Source organism: Helianthus annuus, chromosome 10 (genome assembly GCF_002127325.2).
Source record: "Helianthus annuus cultivar XRQ/B chromosome 10, HanXRQr2.0-SUNRISE, whole genome shotgun sequence".
Classification (NCBI taxonomy): domain Eukaryota; kingdom Viridiplantae; phylum Streptophyta; class Magnoliopsida; order Asterales; family Asteraceae; genus Helianthus; species Helianthus annuus.
Window position 1 is genome coordinate 153,647,495 of NC_035442.2, and position 20,589 is coordinate 153,668,083.

General features: G+C 46.5%; 1 protein-coding gene across 2 annotated transcripts; it reads left to right on the plus strand.

Moving 5' to 3' along the window:
• The first annotated feature begins 1,492 nt into the window (after positions 1-1,492).
• LOC110886058 lies at positions 1,493-16,042 on the plus strand. Of its 2 annotated transcripts, none has more exons than XM_035978706.1 (5): positions 1,493-1,647; positions 2,197-2,313; positions 2,505-2,578; positions 2,680-2,945; positions 15,934-16,042. In XM_035978706.1, the coding sequence occupies exons 1-4, from the start codon at positions 1,635-1,637 to the stop codon at positions 2,833-2,835; spliced, it is 360 nt and encodes a 119-aa protein (XP_035834599.1). In that variant the 5' UTR covers positions 1,493-1,634; the 3' UTR covers positions 2,836-2,945; positions 15,934-16,042. The 2 variants fall into 2 exon arrangements, with proteins under 2 accessions (XP_035834599.1, XP_035834598.1); XM_035978705.1 differs by having other exon boundaries at positions 2,505-2,567.
• The last annotated feature ends 4,547 nt before the right edge of the window (positions 16,043-20,589 follow it).

Here is a 20,589-nt window from a genome sequence, read left to right on the forward strand (position 1 = left end):
GTGGCTAATTCTCTTGTGACTTCCTCCAGGCAGACAGTTCGTATAGGTTTTGCACATTATTTGGTTTATGTATTGGATCTTATTTTATTTGTGATGACAAACCTTTAAATCTGTTTGACGTATTAGTTAATTTAAACAATTTGTTTGCGTTTTGAGTTTCTATTTATAGTTACATTCGGTTAATGACAAAACCTAGAAGTGGATTGGATGACTAAAGGGATTGACTTGACACTTATAAATTGGGTAGTTAACATGGTTTGAAGAGAAGAACCTGTTTTGATTGTTATATTAACTAATTTCCGGAACTATGTCTATGTGGTTCCTAATTAATTAACTGAATTTGGTGTGCAACATAGAACCTGAAGTTTGGAGGAGGTTACATTTCTCATCATTGTTTATCAACTAAAAACCACTTTTCTCAAATCAAACTAAAACCAACAATTAATAGTTTAGGTAAATTACATAAAACTATAACTTTCCACTAATTCCCCGTGGATTCGACACCCTACTTGATCTTACTAGTGAAGGTGAACATGACACTTCAAAAAAAAAATTTGACCGACCTTTCGACATCGATCAACCAACAATCGATCGGTATTGAGTTACGTCTGAATGAGGATAACCAGTTTCGTAAAAGAAATATTGGCAGATAATAGAGTGAGTGTCGATTAGCATCAATCATGTTGGCTCGTTCAAGAATCTCTTTAGCACACTTGGATTAATTCAAGAAGAGGCCACGCTACCAAAAAAATTGGCCATTAAGGACTAAGGTATGAACGACTAGTTTATCAGTCTCGAAACCTTAGTATTTAGGACTGATATATTAGTTGTTGAAAGATCAACATCGTTCACTGCCACTCGCCGACAACCTTTTCCGGCCACCATCACTTCCTCTTTAACAATTGGCATGTCCATATTCAAATCCCCACCTTAAACACTTTAATTCAAAAACCCTCTTTCCAAACGCCACCACCATCCCCATTGTTCACCTAATCAAAACCCACCATCACTGCTGTTCACCACCAGTATCACTACCGTTCACCACCAGTATCACCGTCGTTCACCCCTACCATTTTTCACTTAATCAAAACTCACCACCACCACCACCATCCCCAAATCAAAACCCACCACCGCCCACCTTATATAAACGACATTGTTCTGTAAAAGGTTACTGATTATGTATCGTCGGTATGCAAAGACAACCGTATTGTCAGAATTTGGGTTGAAAGGAAAAGTGAGAAAGAGAGAGTCTGGGAGCTGCAGACTAAAGCGGTAAAAGTAACCAAACCTTATGGACCAAAATGACAGTTTACTAAAAAAAAAAGACAATGTTTCAGTAAGTTGTGATTTTCATCCAAAATGTTAACCCCATCCGTTATCCATGTTAAATGGCGCCACTAAATGAAAGGGCAAGTATGTCAAATAACTCAAATTACATGGTTTTAATTTCTTAACGGCACGCCTCTCCTCCCTCAACTGCTTGTTTGTTTCGACCGAAAAAAGCGCGGAATTGATAGAGGGGGCAAAATGTAAAAAGATCGCCAGCCAAAGGGAATATTATATAATTATCATCTATCCCCAATCCCTAAACATCTCGAAACCCTAAAATCGGAATTTGTCTCTCATCATCAGAGATGGAAGACAAAGGTACGTAACTATGTCCAATGATTTCTTATTTTACGTGTTGTTTTTGGTTCTTGCCAATTGAATTCAGTTGCCGTTTCTGTGTGTATAGTACAATTGAATTTGTATAGACTGTATTTTATGCTTCCTTGTCGTTCAATAAATCCGTTTTGAATTGATAAATTACTTTTGGCTTAGTAGTGTTGAATATGTACAAAAAAACACTATATTTTGAAGCAAGAGCATGGAAGAAAATAGGGCATGATGAATTAAGATTCCCACCCCTTTCTATACTACCAATTGTTGTTGTTGTTACTTGCAATTTCTTATTGTATTTCCATAGAAACTTAATAGACTACATCTTAATTCTACGTTTATTGTATTATTATTTGTTAAGTTGTGAAACAATAACCATTCACAACAGACTACCCAACACTTCTCTTGTTGTATGAACCAATCTATTTTTATTAGTATCTTTGTATAGTGAACCCTGCAGCAGGCAGACTCTTTTAGCGGTTTTGTTTGAAGATAATACTGGTGAAACGCAATCTTATCTTGTAAATTAATTGATAGGTAGAAAAGCTCAAGTTAAAGAAGGAAGCTCCGTTCTCAAGCGCCCTCGTGACGAGGAGGAGGAGGAGGATCTTCCAAACTCTGCAGCAGCTTCATCAGCAACTGCTTCTGCTTCTGGTAACAACCACTCCATTGGGTTATTTTATTATTATTATTATTATTATTATTATTATTATTATTATTATTATTATTATTATTATTATTATTATATTGTGCAATCTTTACCTTTTATTTTGCAAAATGCTATGATATTATAGTTTTTATTGTTGATTAATACTAACTCCACATTTTTTTAAATGAATGATTAGGTACCAAAACTGAAGTGAAAGCTAAACGCCTCTCTTTGGATCCACCAAAGCCTGTAACAGCAGGTTCGTATGATGTATCTTTGTTTATTTCATTATTAGTTTAACAAACTAATAATATCTTTTGTTAATAAATACTAACTAACTAACAATTCCTTTATTTATAACTAATGAACAGGGAGGAGGACCTTTAACCCCAGTGTGGAAACAAGCTGGACATGGGTGCCTTTTAAGCAGCTTCCATACGATGACCCTGAACCAGAGGTGGACGAGGAAGAGGAAGAAGAGATCGACGAACCATATTGCATGTATCACATGGTCGGAGGTCACCTAGTTCTCACAGGCATTCTTCCTAAATCCAGATTTGATTAGTGTGCTTCTTTCGAGCACTAGCAAACCCAATTAACCAATCACCAATTTCATCGACTACATGACAACTTTACTGATGAAACAATGGTTAACCGGGCAGGGTTAACACACTGGTCTCGTCAAGAAGGGTTAATCCCTTCCTCTCGAGGATCGCTGGCTGGATCACCGGTGGTTGATCTCCTGCACAAGGAAACAAGCCGTGACTCGTAACAAGGAGGATGGGGTGGGGGGTGCTCCTTGTTACCACTCTCCGGCGTGAGAATCAGTAGTTTGCTTTGGAAGCAAAGTAAGATAGTAGTAGTAGTGAGAGAGTTGTGAAGAGATACCTCAAACCTGGTTTGGGGTTGGTATTTATAGCCGAGGAGTAAAGGAGGAGGATGATGGATGGACTGACGACGTGCTGCACCTTTGCAGGTGTGTCAGGCTTGTCGGTTGTGGAGGTTACGCCACGTCAGTCCATTGCTTACGTAGCTCTGACAGGTAACTGCCATTGGTGCCACTTGCACTGTGGTGTCAGTCCCACTTGTTGAGTGCATAGGATGCGGTGCAAGCCGCATCGCTGCATGCGGTAACGTCTGAGGTTACCGCGTCTCCTGCTTGTGATCAAGAAATACGCGAGATGCGGTGCTAGCCGCATCGTCGTCCGCGGAGACTGTTTGCCTGCATCCCTTGTCGTGACGAAAATGCCCATATGATGCGGTGCCAGCCGTATCGTTATGTTCATCTTCTTCTACGCCTAAGGTAAGGCTTCTCATCCTCTGACCGATTGGATTCGAAGGATGTGACCGCATGGGTGCGGTTCATTACTGGCGGGGGTTTGTTTGATACGGGTGATGGTCGATTTGGGACCATACCCCTTCAAGTCCCCCCAGTCTAGTGTTGCTGCCTCGTGCAAGTTGCACGTGGGAGGAGCACTGGACTATAGTATGGGAAGGTAGTTGGCACTCTGGAGAAAATTCTAGGCCAGATCAGGCTGGTGATCTGGTAGAGTCATGTGACGCCTCTTCCGTACCGGTGAAGGAATTTCGTCTGATGCGAAATTCTCAGCCGTTTTATGTCACCAGGTGGGTTGCCACATGTTGTTGTGTCGAAGGTCTCTTGGAGACCTTGTTAGTAATGCTGCACAAACTTCGAACCAACCTCTGAGATGGTGGTTTGAAGGTATGCACAAACTTTCAACCTCTGAGAGGTGGTCCTGTCTTCAAACCAATTGTTGAAGTGGTGCATGAAGAAGAAAAGAAACTTTGGACCAATCTCTGAGATCGGGATCAAAAGTAGTTGATGCTTGTAAGTGCTTTGCTCAAGCTCTATGTTCAGCATCTAGCCATGAGATGGCGATCCCTTTTTTGTTGGGTTTTCGTGTTCATCGTCATAGCTCTCTAGTAACCGCACGTCCTTTGCGGTTACCTCGTTGCGTCATTGTTGGCCATGTTTGGTCGAACAATGTAGATTTGTACTATGGGTAAATAAACATGGTCATAGGCAAGGGTATGCCCACCATTGTTTATTCTATGCGGCCCGTAGGCGGGCAAACAAAGTCATAAGCAGACTTGTTACCGCTGTTCGGACGTTTGCTGTTCGACAAGGGCTTGTTTAGAGCGCTTATCTGCGTTCTTTCTGGAGCCACTTTCCTTCACGCTCCAATACCGAGTTTGCCTTGAAGTAGCTTCGCTCGGTGATGTGGAGTTAGCTTGGCTCTTCCGTAGCAACCAGTCTGCGGAAGCTATGGTTATGTCCGCAGCTACTCATGAGTGTCTGCGGTTTTGCATTCCCATATTCGCTCGAAGCGGGTGTGTTGCTCGGATGTAGCTCTTGAAGGTTCAGGAGTCAGGGTTGCTGATGTGCGGTCGCGTATATTCCCTTCCTTCTTCGTGCTGAAGAAGTTGTTTATGCACCCTCTGTGGTTGTGAACCGGACAGGAGGGATTTGAAGCTTGAAGAGAATGAAGGTAATGCGGTTTACCTGTTCCTGAGATGCGGTTCAGTCCAAAGAACAACGCTGGTTCTGGGCATCTGACACACCTGAACGGGCTCGTCTGTGTCATGTCCGCATATTCCACGTGTGCTCGTGTATAGTGCGGATAGGTTTTATACCCCCTTATAGTATAGAGATATAATTTTTTTTAGGGGTATGTAAAAAAACGACATGCGGTATGGGTTATGGTGCGGTATACCAGAGAAACCGCATGCCGCTTATAATTGGATAATGTAGTCGCTTTTTGTTGCATACGTGGCTGATCTCACGTGTGAGTTGGTGGAAGTTGGTGAGATCTTTCTGGCATGTGCTGAAATGAAAGGACATTTGCACTGCCCGAGGCATTAAATGCACTGTAGCAAGGAGTGTAAACGTCCCCTATGTCAGGCGCGTGGGCGGCCACGCGCGCGTGATAACCGTCAGCGAAAACGGCGCTTGACACGTGGTGTCGCGCAATTCGTTCTTTTTGAACATGATGATTCGTTTTCTCCCTCCGCATTAATTGCGATGGGTATATAAGGGGAAACCGTTCGTGGTTTCCCCTCACTTGTTCGAAATTTCAAAATTTGCCGGTGAGAGAAAGTTTTTCTTTGTCTTCTCCGACTATATTTGTTGAAGTTCCGGTGAGGTTGGGTTTAACTTTTTCCACTCATTTTCTTTCGTTTCTTTGATATATCTGATGGCTGAACCATCAAGTCCACATAATGTGGAGGGTGAAAACCCAGAGCCTTCCTCGCCGGTGGCGGCAGAGGAGGAAGAGGGAGGAAACGCCGGTGGTGGTTTACCGGTGCTAAAGTGGACCAAGAAGACTTTTGATCGTCTAATGCTTGACGTTCAAATGCCCCCTGAATATGGGGCATTCTACCCATCGGAAGGTAACACTGGTGCTGATGCTCCGGCCGGTTATGTGACCCTGTGGGCCGACTTTTTTGGTGACTGTAATCTCCGGTTACCTTTGACTGTTTTTGTTGTTGAGATTTTGGAGTGGTACAAGATCCACATTTCTCAACTGAGTCCGTTTGGTATGATTCGGATTCGAAATTTTGAATCAACCTTTCGTGCTCTTGGGATCGAGCCTACCGTTGGAGATTTCCGGCGGTTTTATCAAATGACGGTGTCCTTGGGGTTCTTTTCTTTCCGTCAACGAGATGGTAGCCCCAAACTGATGACTCCTCCCAAGGGGATGACGAAGTGGAAGATGAAGTTCTTTTACATCAAGGCTGCTGCCATTGTTGCAAAGATGACGTTTCGGAGTGTGACCGAGACGATCATAGCAGAGACCATTGCGGTCCCAAGTTTGAAGACGGTGTAGTGGTTTCCGCAGTTGCAGACCATTGAGTCTGTGAAGTTGACCAACACACAGTTGTGGGTGTTGCGCATGATGTTGACAAGGAGGAACAAGAAGTCGAAGCCCGTGGTGCGGGAGAAAAGTGGTGGTACGTATTTTTCATTTGTTTAACTTTCTTATCCTTGTATGCGTTACTGACTTGTGCGTTTGTTATCAGAGGACGCTCCCTTGTGGAGGATGTTTGCCCCGGATTTCCTGGGTAAGGTTGAAACAGTTGTTTGCGCGGATGGCGAGGAGGAGTTTAATGTCCTCATTCGAGATAACTTCCAGGTGCCTACTGAGGCCGCATTGGCAGTTGAGCTGCCGCGGGGCAAAGGTATATCTAGGAATTCTTTTTACCTGTGATAACAACATTGGTTCCACTGACTCACCTTTTGGATGGTTTCCATGCAGGTGATCTTGGGGCCTTAGGGGATCCTGACGGGAAGGGTGTGCCCAAGAGGCAAACGGTGAAAGGCGTGCGCTTTCGCCAAAAGAAAATACCGGAGGTCACTGTTGTGCCTCATCTGGTGCTGCAGGCGGCAGGTATCTCTCACTCTTTTTTCCGTAGATACTTGGATTATGTGATAGTATCTGATACCCTTGAGGGTTTGGGTATAGCTGCGGGCTCGCAGTCTGGTGCTGGGAAGAGGCAAGTAGAAGAGACGGCCGCTGGTGCTGGTGGACCGAAACGTCGGAGGTTGCAGTCTAAGAGGACTAGTCCGACATCAAAGAAACCTGCGGGTAATGTTGGTAAGTGTTGTATTGCTTGTCTCAAGTGTCATGTACAACTTGTGTTTTAATAGCTATTTGACTTTGTTTTGCAGAGCTTCAAGATAAAGATTTTTCTATCTTTGATGCTCCGTTGTCACCTCCGCATGCCACGGGTGCAGGTGCGGGTGCGTCAGAGGAACCTTCGGCACCCTTTGTCAAGGTGGTGCCTGATTCAACCGTGCAAACGGAGGGTACCGCAGAGAAGGTCGCGACCCAGATATTCGATACCGTTGATTCGTCCAACAATCTGATCTCTCCCAATGAGGGTGATAATTTGGGTCTGCGGTTTTCTGATTCTGGGAAGCAAAAGTCTGATGCTGAGCCGCAAAAAACTGATGCTGAGGTGCGGCAGCATGATGCTGAGCCGCAGAAGTCTTCTGCTGGTGAGAAGGGTACCGGTTCGTCTGCCGGTGGTGCGGGTTATGATGGGCCTCCAATTCAGCCTGGGGAGTCTGAATTGGAGTATTATTATCGCACCTATACCCAGGGTCGAAGTACTGTTTATCACCGACCCCCCTAGACTGTTATGCAGGGGGATGATATTTCCAACGACCCCTCTGCGTGCAAGGAGATTCTGGGTGGTTTGGGCACCCCCTTTGAAGTAGAATGTGCCCGTGCCACCCCCCGTGAGTTGCTCATCAATCAACTTTCCACCTTGCTAGTAGGAAGTTCCATAGTGGCTAACGCCATTTTGGAAGACTACAAGGTGTTAGGCCGCAGAGAGGAGGAAGCTGCTCGCATGCGGGCCGAAGCGGAAGAGTTGATCAAGGCTGCTCGTGCGGGTGCGGAGCAGCTTGAGAAAGATAGGGCTGCTTTTGAGAAGCAGAAGCAGACCTCGGAGTGGGCTGCCACTGCTCAGCTGAAACAGGTTCATACTCTTGCCAAACTCCTTTCTGATGAACGCAAGAGCTGGAACGAAAAGTTGTCCAATGAGCGTAGGAAGTGGAATGAATCTTGGGCTAAGCAAAATGACAATTTGTTCCGTGCTCGGCAGGAGTTGACGAACGCCAAGGCAGCGAACGTTGCCTTGGGTAGAGAGAAAGCTGCAGCTGAGGCAATTGCGGTTAAAGCGCAGCAGGCGGAGGCCGGGGCCATAAAGGCTTTTGAAGAGGCCAAGGAAGCCGGGGCGCGTGCTGCGAAGGCCTTGGAGGAGGCCGAAGAGAGGGAGAGTCGTTCTTCCAAGGCTCTTGAAGAGGCGAATGCTGAGCGCATTCGTTTGGATAAAGTTGTTGCCAGCCTTCAGGTATGACTTTTTACTTTTGTTTTATATTTCCCTGCTTTTTGAGAATGTTTACTGAGTAAACTGTTTTCTACTCTTTGACAGGCTGAGGTTCAGACCCGGGAGGTCGCGGTTACAGACCTCACCGCGCGCGTGACTGCAGCGGAAGAACGAGCTAACACTGTTGTTGAGGCCAGAGATGCTCTGATCACTTCGTTTAACCAGCTTAAGGCTGACCGCGAGTGGATGCGGAGTCACGGTATCGCGCGTGTAAGTATCCCTTGCCTTTATATTTGCTTGGATTAGTATCCGAGACTTATCATCCTTTTACTGCAGATTGTTCAGGCTATCATGGATGCACCTGAGACCGCAGTTGGTTTAGACTTAGTCAAGGAACGTGCCCGCGATGCCGGTTTTAAAGCTGGTTACAGCCGTTGTGTCAGTCATATGAACGTCATGTCTCAAGGCGGTATTACTGCAGAGCGATCTGGGTTCCGTGACGTGGACACCGAAGGTCGTCTGAACGCAGCTGTAGCCGCTTTTTATGATACGTCCCTCGCTTGTGTGGGGGAGTTGGACGACTGTTTAGAGGCTGCTGATTACGTTGACCGGCTGCGGAGGCTGTATGCTGATGCAGAAGAGGAGGATCCCGCTGGTGGTGCTGGAGATGACGCGGGTACCAGCGGTACGAAATAGGGTTTAGGTTGGCAAGTGTGCCCCCTTTTTGTTTTCCCCTTGTATATATTAGGAACTTCATGTAAATCCATTAAGCACCGCGTGGGTGCTTGAATTTTTTGAATATAAAGTTTTTTGTTCAATTTGTACAAGTGTTTTTAATTCTTGCATGTTTGAACGTATGTATGCGGAACTTTACCCATTTGTGAATGGGGTCAAGTATATTTCATACCTTTGTCGTATGAGTACGCGTCAATTCTGTTATTTACCCCGTTAGGGTTTTAGAATTGTGGAAGCTTTGCAAAAACTTATATATTCGGACCTCTACCCATTTATGAATGGGGTCAAGTATACTCCATACCTTTGTCGTATGAGTACGCGTCAATTCCATTGTTTACCCCGTTAGGGTTTAGGAATTGTGTTAAGTGTTAACAAAACTTGTTTATCCGGCCGGATAAATATGCAAGTCTTTTTGCCTTTTGCTGGCCTATTACAATATTTGTGTGTGGTTACCACTTTGTATGGGTATCGCGAATGAAGATTTTGCCAATCTGTTTTTGGGATACCGCAAAGTGGAACGCGCATTTGTAATAGTAGTAACAAACAATAATGTATAAAATTGCTTATTTATTTATTTGCAAATGGCCTGCGGCCCGATGGGTTACATAGAAAATGTAAGAACATGGCTTACATATAACAGCGTCGAAGCTGTTGTGCATTCCATGTTCGTGCGATAGGTTTGCCTTCTAGCGTTTGTAATTTGTATGCGCCTTTCCCTAAGACCTCTTTGATGAGGTAGGGTCCTTCCCACTTGGGGGCAAGTTTGCCTGGGCGCTCGGCATTAGATGCCTCATTGTCGCGTAGGACGTAGTCTCCTGGATTGAAAGTACAAACGCGGACACGCGTGTTGTAGTACTTTTCAAGTTTGGATTTATATTTGGCCTCGTTGATGGCAGCGTTTTCGCGCCTTTCTTCCAAGAGGTCCAAATCGATCCTGCGTTCCGTGCTGTTGTCTAGTTTTTCAATAGCCAACATTCTAGGAGAGGGGAAACCTACTTCTGCGGGGATCACCGCTTCTGAACCGTAGACTAGGCTGAAGGGTGTTTCCCCATTGCTTGTTTTTGGGCTTGTACGGTGAGCCCATAAGATACTTGGGAGTTCATCGACCCAGCCACGCCTGGCCGTTCCCAACCGTGCCTTGATCCCTTCGACTAGACTTTTATTGATACTCTCAACTTGGTCGTTCCCTTGCAGGTGTGCGACTGATGAGAATATGTGCTCAATATGTAGTTCTTCTAGCCATTTTTGGAATTCGTCGGCCGCGAAGTTGGTGCCGTTATCGGTGACAATGCACATTGGTAAACCGAAACGGCAGATGATGTGCTCCCAAATGAACTTTCTTGTTATCATAGCAGTGGTTGAGGCGAGCGGTTTTGCTTCTACCCATTTTGTGAAGTAATCAACCGCTACTATGATGAATTTGACTGCACCCAGAGCGTCAGGGAAAGGTCCCACAACGTCAATTGCCCATTTCTGAAAGGGCCATGCGGTTGTGACGGGGACTAAGTTGTTCTTTGGCCGCAAAGTTTTTGGAGCATGACGTTGACAGTCAATGCATTTGCGCAACTCTTTGACGGCGTCCAGGTGCATGCCGGGCCAGTAATACCCAGCATTCATGATTTTGACCACAACCATGCGCGGTCCGGCATGTATGCCACATATGCCCTCGTGTATCTCTCGGATGAGGTATGTGGCATCCTGGGGGTTGACGCATCGCAGGAGTGGCCCCAGGTATGATTTTCGGTATAAGACACCGTCTCCCATTTGATAGTGGCACGCTTTATGTTGTAACTTGCGTGCCTCGGACTTGCTTTCGGGAGTTACACCTGATTGCAGATATGCGATAATAGGTGTCATCCATGATGTTGTACCGTATTGAATGACATTGACTTGGCGTAGGGGTACCGAAGGATTTTGCAGAACTTCGATGCGTATCTCCTTTACCAAGTGTTGGAAGCTAGTAGATGCAAGTTTTGATAGTGCATCTGCGGACTTGTTTTCACTTCGATTAATATGTCGGATATTAAACGAAGCGAATTTGGATGTTAGTTACAGGGCTTGTTCAAGGTAGAGGATCATGATGTCCCCTTTTGCGGCATAGTCACCGCGTATTTGTCCCGCAACCAACAAAGAATCGACGTGCGCTTCCAGGTGTTGCACGCCGAGTTTGACTGCTAAACGTAGTCCCGCTAACAGGGCCTCATATTCTGCCTCGTTGTTTGTGCTTTTGAAATCGAGGCGGATTGCATATGTAAGCTCTTGGCCGTCAGGGCTGACGAGTCGCAGACCTGCGCCCGCACCTTCCTCGTTGGAGGCACCGTCGGTAAATAGTGCCCATGTTTCTGAGGAGGATGGCGTTGGTGCAGGAGTTTGTGCTTCTTCGCATTCTTGGATGCGATTCACCGGTACTTCGACGGCGAAATCAGCTAAGATCTGGCCTTTAATCGCGGGGCGCGGTTTGTAGTGTATCGTGTGCGCGCCCAGCTCGATTGCCCATTTTGCTAATCTCCCAGAGATGTCAGGTTTGGATAGGATCGGGCCGATCCTGTAATTGGTTAGCACTGTGATGACGTGGTTTACGAAGTAGCGTCGCAACCGTCTTGAAGCGTGCACTAATGCTAGCACCAACTTCTCCATTATTGAGTATCTTGTCTCTGGGTCGTTGAGCATCTTGCTGATGTAATAGATGGGTGTTTGAACCCCCTCTCGCTCCACTATCAATACCGCACCCACCGCGTTGTCCGCGGCGGATAGGTATAATATGAGTGGCTCATCCTTGCGTGGTGCGGTTAGAGTTGGGAGTTGTATCAAACACTCCTTCATTTCCCGGAAGGCCTTTTTAGCCTCTGCGGTCCACTGGAATTGTTCTTTCTTTGAACAGCTCCGTAGGGTCTTGATGAAAGGATAAGACTTAGCTGCATGGTTGGCTAAGAATCTGTTGAGTGCCGCTAGCCTGCCGGCTAGCCGTTGCATATCTTTCATCGATGAAGGCGATGGCATGCGCTCGATCGCCTGAACTTTCTCCGGGTTTACCTTGAATCCATCTTTAGTCACGATGAACCCAAGGAATTTGCCTTCTTCCATTCCAAATGAGCATTTCCCTGGATTGAGCTTTATGTTAACGCTTCGCAGAGTTTGGAATGTTCTTTCAATATCTGTGGGCATGGTATCCTCTTCCATGCTCATGACGACCAGGTCGTCCATGTAGATTTCGACACTTTTGCTTATTTGCCCGCGGAAAGTGTCGTTCATCAACTTTTGATAGGTTGAGCCCGCGTTGCGCAACCCAAACGGCATCTTTGTATAACAGTAATTTCCGGTGGGAGTCCGGAATGCCGTTTTGTCTTCATCCTCGATTGCCATTTGTACTTGATGGTACCCTTTGTAGCAATCGAGGAAACACTTCCACCTAAATGGTGCGAGATTATCGACTTTTTCGTCGATTTCTGGAAGCGCGTAACAATCCTTGGGGCAGGCTTTGTTAAGGTCTTTGTAATCGACGCACATGCGCCAGCCCCCGGACGGTTTTTCTACCATGACTGGGTTGGATAACCAAGTCTGGTATTTAACTTCCCGCAGGATGCTTGCGGAGAGCAGTTCTTCGATCTGCTCTTGCATCGCCTGATTTTTAGCGGACCCAAGGTGGCGTTGGCCTTGGATCACTGGCTTAATACCTGGCAAGGTATTCAAGTGATGTTGCGCGATATCACGTGGGACCCCGGTCATGTCCGCGGGTGTCCACGCGAAGATGTCTTGGTTCCTGAAGAGAAGCTGCTTCAGGTGCGCTTTGGTGGTCGGGGACAAGGCGTGACCCAATGTGACCTTTTGTTCTGGGTATCTCGCGTTGAGAACCCATTTTTCTGGTTGGTCGTTGGGAGTGGGCCTTGCGACCTTGGTCGGACGTACTTCGTCCGACATCATGACGTCCCTGCGGGCATAGATTATCGCGACCCCCGATTCAGTTGGGAAACCGACCGCAGAGTGGGGGACGGATGTGATCATATTGAAATCTCCTTGGGATTCTCTCCCGAGGAGTACGTCATATCTGGAGGTGTGAGGTAAAACCATGAAGTTTACCTCTTCTGTCCTTGTGTGTCTTCCGTTGGAAAGACGCACGGGAAAAGTAATCTGGCCCAGGGGAAAGACAGTTTCCCCTGCGAACCCGGCCAACGGGTAATCTACTGCTTGCAACCGATCTTTGTCCTCCTGGTCGAACTGGTTGAAGCATTGTTCGTAGATTATATCAGAAGTACTGCCCGGGTCGATGAATAGACGCTCGGTGCAGTAGTGTGCCAGTTGGCCTGAAATAACGACGGCGCGCCTATCGCGCGGTCCGCCTCGGACTTTTGGAAAGACGACTTGCTCGTCTTTCCAGTCATTGTCCGGCCTTCTCGCCGCTTTGCGCGGCCTACCTTTGCCTCCGTGGATCATGTGGGTGGAAGCCACGTACATGGTTCTCTTCCCGGAGGAGGTACCTTCGCCATGAGGGGTGATGCGCTTGGTGGGTTTTTGCCCACCTGGCAAAAGGTGTTGCAGTTTCCCCTCCTTTAAGGCCCGCTCAATCTCCAGCCGGAGACTGATGTAGTTGTTGGTGGTGTGGCCCGAGTCCTTGTGGTACTCACAGTAGAGTGTGAGGTCCTGATTTTTCTTGGACTTCATTGGTTGGGCCGGTCGCAAGAACTGTGGGTCCGCAAGAAGGACCTCACTTGGCGACATGGTGATCTCGGTCCAGTTGCGATCCCGAGAATCTTTTTTTGACGCCCGATTGTCTCGGGCGGGGTTGTGGTTCCTTGGGTCGAACGTGTTGGTTCGCGGGAAATATGGTTTGGAAATGTTGTCACGATTTCCCGCGTCCCTGTTGCGTTTATTATTACGCTTGGACCCTTGGTGGGAGGTTTCGGCTTGGGGCTGTGCCTTCGCCAGATGCGGTTCAAGAGACCGCTGCGTCTGGGCGTATGTCTTGACCGCGGTCATGACATCTTCCCATTTTTTAGGTAAGCCTTCCTTGCCTGAGATGGTCATGACCATCTGCTTGTCCCTGACGGCCTTGATGAAGTGGTTCCGTGCCATTTGGTCTGCCACGTCACCTATCTCCAGGCACTCTTTGTTGTAACGGACGACGAATGCTTCGATAGATTCGTCGTCCCTTTGCCAGATATTCATGACGTCCATCGAATCGCGTTCGTGGCGTCGTTGTTAGCTGAAATGGGCGAGGAACTTGGTACGCAAGTCCTCGAATTATTCCAGTGATCCCACTGGCAAAGAATCGAACCATGCCCTGGCCAGGCCCGTGAGGGTCTGGGGGAAAAAATCACACCACGTGGGTTCATCCCACTGGCCGTTGCACCCTGCGCCCATGAAGACGTTCATGTGGTCGTCCGGGTCGGTCGAACCACTGTATTTCCCAATGTCGAATGGGAATTTTGTAGTTGTGACCCGGGCGTGGGCAATCCGCGGGGCGAACTTGGAATTTTCGGCCGCTGCCTTTGGCCTGTATGGTTCATTAGCAGGGCGCTTGGCCGCCCTGAGGTATGTGTTGCGGGGGTGACTGGGAGGAACATAGTTGCGCCTTCCCGGTCTGCTGCTGGTGTCGTGCGAATCCCCGCGGTAGGTATAGTCGTCAGGGTCGGTATGACCGTACCCTTCGGTGTATGGTAGTGGGCCCAATCGGCTCTGAATACCTGGGCCGTGTCGGGAGGTAGACCGCCGCCTGTCCTCGCCATAAGGACCAAGGCGGGTATGCACTGGTCCTCTGGTGTGGGACCCATACGAGAAATCGTCCTCGTGGAGTGTGCAGACCGAACAATAAGACGATCCGCGGTCTTCACGTCGGCTTCTTGAAGCCGGACGTGAATGTACCCTGCCGTCGTATTATAAAATACGGTCAGCAGGGGTGTGCGGTGCTGGGGTAGGCCCAGCTTGTATATGCGCTTCCGCACAAGCGCGGTTGTATGTTGCTGTCAGCAGGGCTGCCTGCTGATCATACCAGGTATGAACGTCCATGCCTGGTGGGATCACAGATGTGAACTGTGATAAGTCATGTCCAAACGTAAAGGAGGGACCCCTTTGTGTGGACGTGCCAATGTGTCCGGGTTGGGAGGTCGAGGGATTGACCCCTACCGGAGATGGGATTGGGGGATTTTGGTTATCCGCAGTGTTGTTTTGGTGATCAGTCATGATCTTGAGAGAGGGAAAAGGATAGATGAAAAAATGCTAAGAGTAGCGGTGGGCGCCAATGATGAAACAATGGTTAAGCGGGCAGGGTTAACACACTGGTCTCATCAAGAAGGGTTAATCCCTTCCTCTCGAGGATCGCTGGCTGGATCACCGGTGGTTGATCTCCTGCACAAGGAAACAAGCCGTGACTCGTAACAAGGAGGATGGGGTGGGGGTGCTCCTTGTTACCACTCTCCGGCGTGAGAATCAGTAGTTTGCTTTGGAAGCAAAGTAAGATAGTAGTAGTAGTAGTGAGAGAGTTGTGAAGAGATACCTCAAACCTGGTTTGGGGTTGGTATTTATAGCCGAGGAGTGAAGGAGGAGGATGATGGATGGACTGACGACGTGCTGCACCTTTGCAGGTGTGTCAGGCTTGTCGGTTGTGGAGGTTACGCCACGTCAGTCCATTGCTTACGTAGCTCTGACAGGTAACTGCCATTGGTGCCACTTGCACTGTGGTGTCAGTCCCACTTGTTGAGTGCATAGGATGCGGTGCAAGCCGCATCGCTGCATGCGGTAACGTCTGAGGTTACCGCGTCTCCTGCTTGTGATCAAGAAATACGCGAGATGCGGTGCTAGCCGCATCGTCGTCCGCGGAGACTGTTTGCCTGCATCCCTTGTCATGACGAAAATGCCCATATGATGCGGTGCCAGCCGCATCGTTATGTTCATCTTCTTCTACGCCTAAGGTAAGGCTTCTCATCCTCTGACCGATTGGATTCGAAGGATGTGACCGCATGGGTGCGGTTCATTACTGGCGGGGGTTTGTTTGATACGGGTGATGGTCGATTTGGGACCATACCCCTTCATTTACTTTATTATTATTCAAATGTTGGCAACCTTGTGAGCATGTCTAATCAACCAATTATGTATTTGTGCTTTCTTAGCTTAAAACACATTTATGGAAGTATTTGAACTATCTTTTATGAGTTAGGCTACTATTTTTTGATTGATAAACAAACTTTGTCCTAAATACTCATTTTGATTAATTAGCACCCAAACACTTCTCTTGTTGTATGAACCAATCTATTTGAATTAGTATCTTTGTATAGTGAAGTGAACCCTGCATAAATTTACATAAAATCCAAGTCTAGGTCAAAAGCCACAACAACCACCCCCCAACCCCCCTCATATTTTAGTTAAGCTACATATCTATTTCCAAAAACTAATTACACTGAAGCCGATTCGTCAGCTCCTGCCGCATCTGGTAACACTCGTTTGGGTTGTCAAAACTTATTTGAAATATTTTTGAACAAACCAATCCAGTATTCAATAGTTACGACTTTGCACTTTTGACTTTTATTAGTTGTGTTATTATGGTTATGATGAGTGAGTGTTAGAAGGTGACAGTTGATGTTTCCTATACAACAATGGTTCATGATTGTTGATGTTAGTGCACATAAGAAATACTTATCTTATTATATATATATATATATATATATATATATATATATATATATATATAGAGGCCGGTTATCATACAAATACTCTAATCGTACATTATGTATGTGACACCTCGGATCTTTCCGGATAACCTTTCGATGTAACGAACGTGTACGTAATCGACTAACAGTAAAAATATATGAAAAACTATTTGTTATTATGTGTTATGTGCCGATTTACTTATGTGTATGTATATATATATAAGTGTTATATATATGTGAACCAAACCCGAGACCCGACTCGAGACCACGGTCTCGAGTGAACAGTGAAGCACTTGGGCCGGTTAAGGCCGTGTAGCCGAGAAACCCAACCCGGAAACCCCTAGCCCAACTCGGTGCACTATATAAACCCAACCCCACCTCCCTTAATCATTTTACACACTCTCTTCTCACACTCTCCTCTCATCTTCTTCACTAAACCCTAAAACCCTAAAATTCTAGCAACCAAAATCATCTCCCCATTCCTTCATATCTCTCGGATCAAGTGAGCTATCAACAAGGAAGATCGGACAAACCAAGAGACCACCCGAACACCCCTTTTCTCTCAACCCCGAGTAACCGGTTAGTGTTTTTATGTTCATGGTTATTGATGATTGCTATGGTTTTATGCTTGTTAATGTGATTAGAAGTTTTAGTATGAATATTAGGCTTGTATGTTCATATTTATGCTAAGGAAGGTGATGTTTTGTTGATCATCGTTTTGGGTTATCCAATATATATGTTAAGGGGTTGGTTAGAATCGCATGTTCTTAGGATTTGATTGTTAACAAGTATGATTTCTATGTTAGGATAGGTGTTATAATCCTTGTCAAGAAATGATACACGGTTTTATAAGCTTCCTGTTTGGATTCGGGTTTATTTATAGTTCATGATTTCTTGATTTAAATGCTTGAAGTTTTATTGAATGAATGAAGAACAGTTTGAATGTGTATAATAGTTTGAAAATGCTGATTTTGATCCATATTGGTGCACAAATCGACCAACAAACATGTTTTAGTGGCATAGTACAACATTTACATGAAAATGCAATTTCATTGGATAGTACAAGTCTGCAGGTTCTAGAAGTTTGCCATGCACGTTATCACAGTTGCGAGTCGCAACCTTTGGTTGCTACTCGAAAACACGCGTGACCAGTCGAAACCTCCCAGTTGCGAGTCGCAATCAGCACGCATCAGACCTGGTTGCGAGTCGCAACCAAACCTGCTAAGTCGCAATCTCCGGTTACGAGTCGTAACCAAAGCATGACGGACCGAGACCGCAGTTGCGAGTCGCAACCTCGGTTGCGAGTCGCAACCACCTTAGTTTCGACTGGGCTGTTTTATGTTATTGGGCCTTGACCGTTTGTCTTGTTGTTTTGAGCTTCAACTGTTGGGCCTACTGTTGACTGGACTTCACTTTGATCTGCTACTGCATGTGTATATGTTACTGTTTGTATTTCTGCCTGTAACTGTTTGTATACGTGCATGCTATACGTGTTTACTTGTACCCGACTTGACCCATATTTGGTAACCATGTTAGGACGTGGTGACCAACATACTTAACCAAGTAACGTATCATACCGAGCAACCCAAGGTGAGTTCACAACTTAAAAGCATGCGTCCCGGTGGTTTGGGACACGAGACTAAAACAACCCTATCCCCTTGTAAAGGGGATACCGTCTACATTCCTTCCCTAGTTATTGGGAAACAAACTTACTTTATCTTCCCTTGTATTGGGAAACCTTTCTAGTTAATTACTGTTTATACGGATTGCAACTAACGGCACTAAACGCAACTCTATCACTCAAGTCCCTACTACATAATACCGATTAGTCGCCGGTGCCAGGCGAACGGGTTATTAGTTGATAGCGCTATTTAGGTCTTACCAGCCTCACACCGTGCCATGGTATGGGATCGGTCGTGAACTAATGTACTCAGGCATCCGTCAATGATGATAGAACATTGACATCGGGGCATCCTGCGGAAACGCATTCGGTTACCTAGTGTTCGGTATTGGAAAACAGTTTAGTCGCTAACTTTTGGGGTAGCTCCCCATGGCATGTATAAACGGATAAATTAACTGGTGAAACGAGTTTTGGTAATTAAAACTGGACAACTAGTGAACTCACTCAGCATTATTGTTGACCCCCTTACTGCATGCTTTGCAGGTGGCCAGTGACTGGAGCAGCTGCTTGGGATGTGTAGTGGTCGTCGGCCCGTCTGTTGGGCATTTATCATGTCTACCTTTTGAACTTTGTTTAAAACTGTTTACTTATGCTTCCGCTACTTTAAACTCTGAACTTGATATTGCTAATCTCATGATTAGTAAGTATTACTTCGATATTAACCAATGCTTAGTATAATTGGTGGCTGGATCCTGGTCAGTCACGCCCTCGAAGCGGGTGTTATCCGCGGGTGGATTTTGGGGGTGTGACAGATTGGTATCAGAGCCATTGGTTATAGTGAACTTGGTTTTAAAAAGGGGAAAAATCTTTTTGAGAAAAACCAGACTATAACCCGTGACTCGTGACGACACTACACTCCAAGTACAAGACTCGACTTATCTGACCTCATAGCTCGGACCCATAGTTACTTGCTTACTTGTCTTATGCTTTCTGCTTTGCTATACGTACTAGTTGCCTGATTAGATAGATACATCTTCTCTCTTCTATCTTATTCTCGCTATCACGCACTCATACTGTGTTTTCTGGTTATGAAGACAATGAGTGGACGCGGACGAGGAAACGTCAACATGACCCCGGCTCAGTTCACTAGCCTGCTCAACACTGTGGCTGCAGCTTTCGCAGCTCACCCTATAGGTAAACTCGTTGTCTTAGGATGTTTAGATCCTACCGCCGCATCGTCTTTTCGCCTCTAAACCTATTTCGCTTCACTCCTCACAACAGGTCAGCCTGCACCTGTGCAACCACGTGTTTGTACCTTCAAGACCTTTATGGATTGCAAGCCTCTTCCTTTCAATGGCACGGAGGGTGCCATAGGCCTTCTGCACTGGATTGAGAAGGTCGAAGCTGTTTTTGCTGTCTGTGAATGCCCAACTGCTAACTGGGTGAAGTTTGCTACTGGTACTCTAGAGGGAAGCGCACTTTCATGGTGGAAAGCGCAAATTCAAATGCTTGGTTTGGAGACTGCAAACGCTACTGCATGGGAAGATTTCAAGGATATGATCAAGGAAGAGTACTGTCACAGGAATGACATCCACAAGCTGGAGAATGAGTACTATGAACTCAAGATGGTTGGGTCAGAGATTGAGACCTACACCAAGCTGTCCAACGACTATGCTGCTCTTTGTCCAAACATGTCTCGACCCATGTACCGAAGGATCGAACTGTACATCAAGGGTCTGGCCCCAGAAATCCGAAGCCATGTAACTTCAGCCAACCACACTACCATTCAGCCGATCGTTCGACTTGCTCACAAACTCACGGATCAGGCTGTGGAAGAGGGCAGGTTGCCCAAAAGGATCAGTGCTGCGGAAGGAAGTTCTAGTGATGGAAAACGAAAGTGGGATGGAAATCAGGGCAAGGATGCTAACCCTACTCAAGCCCCAGCTCAGCAAAGGAAAACTGACAACAACAAAGGCACTCAGCAACAGGGTGGCTACCGGGGAAACTACCCTAAGTGCAACAAGTGTAACAGGCACCACAATGGGGCATGTAACAAGGGTCAGTGTCAGCGATGCCACAAGATGGGGCACGAAGCCAAGGATTGCAGAAGTCAGTTCCCAGCAAGGCAGAATCAGCAACAACCCCAACAGCAACAGCAGCAGGGAAACAACCGAGCTTGTTTTAAATGCGGGGCAACAGGGCACATGCGAAAGGATTGCCCTGAACTGAATCAGAATCGCAACAACAACCAGGGAGCTGGGAACAATGAGCAGAATAACAATGCTGGAAATGCAAGGGGCAGAGCTTTCGTGATTGGAGCTGGAGAAGCGAGGAACGATCCCAACGTCGTGGCGGGTAAGTTCCTACTTGATGATCGTTATGTTTCTGTGTTATTTGATTCCGGTGCCGATGCCAGTTATGTATCCCTT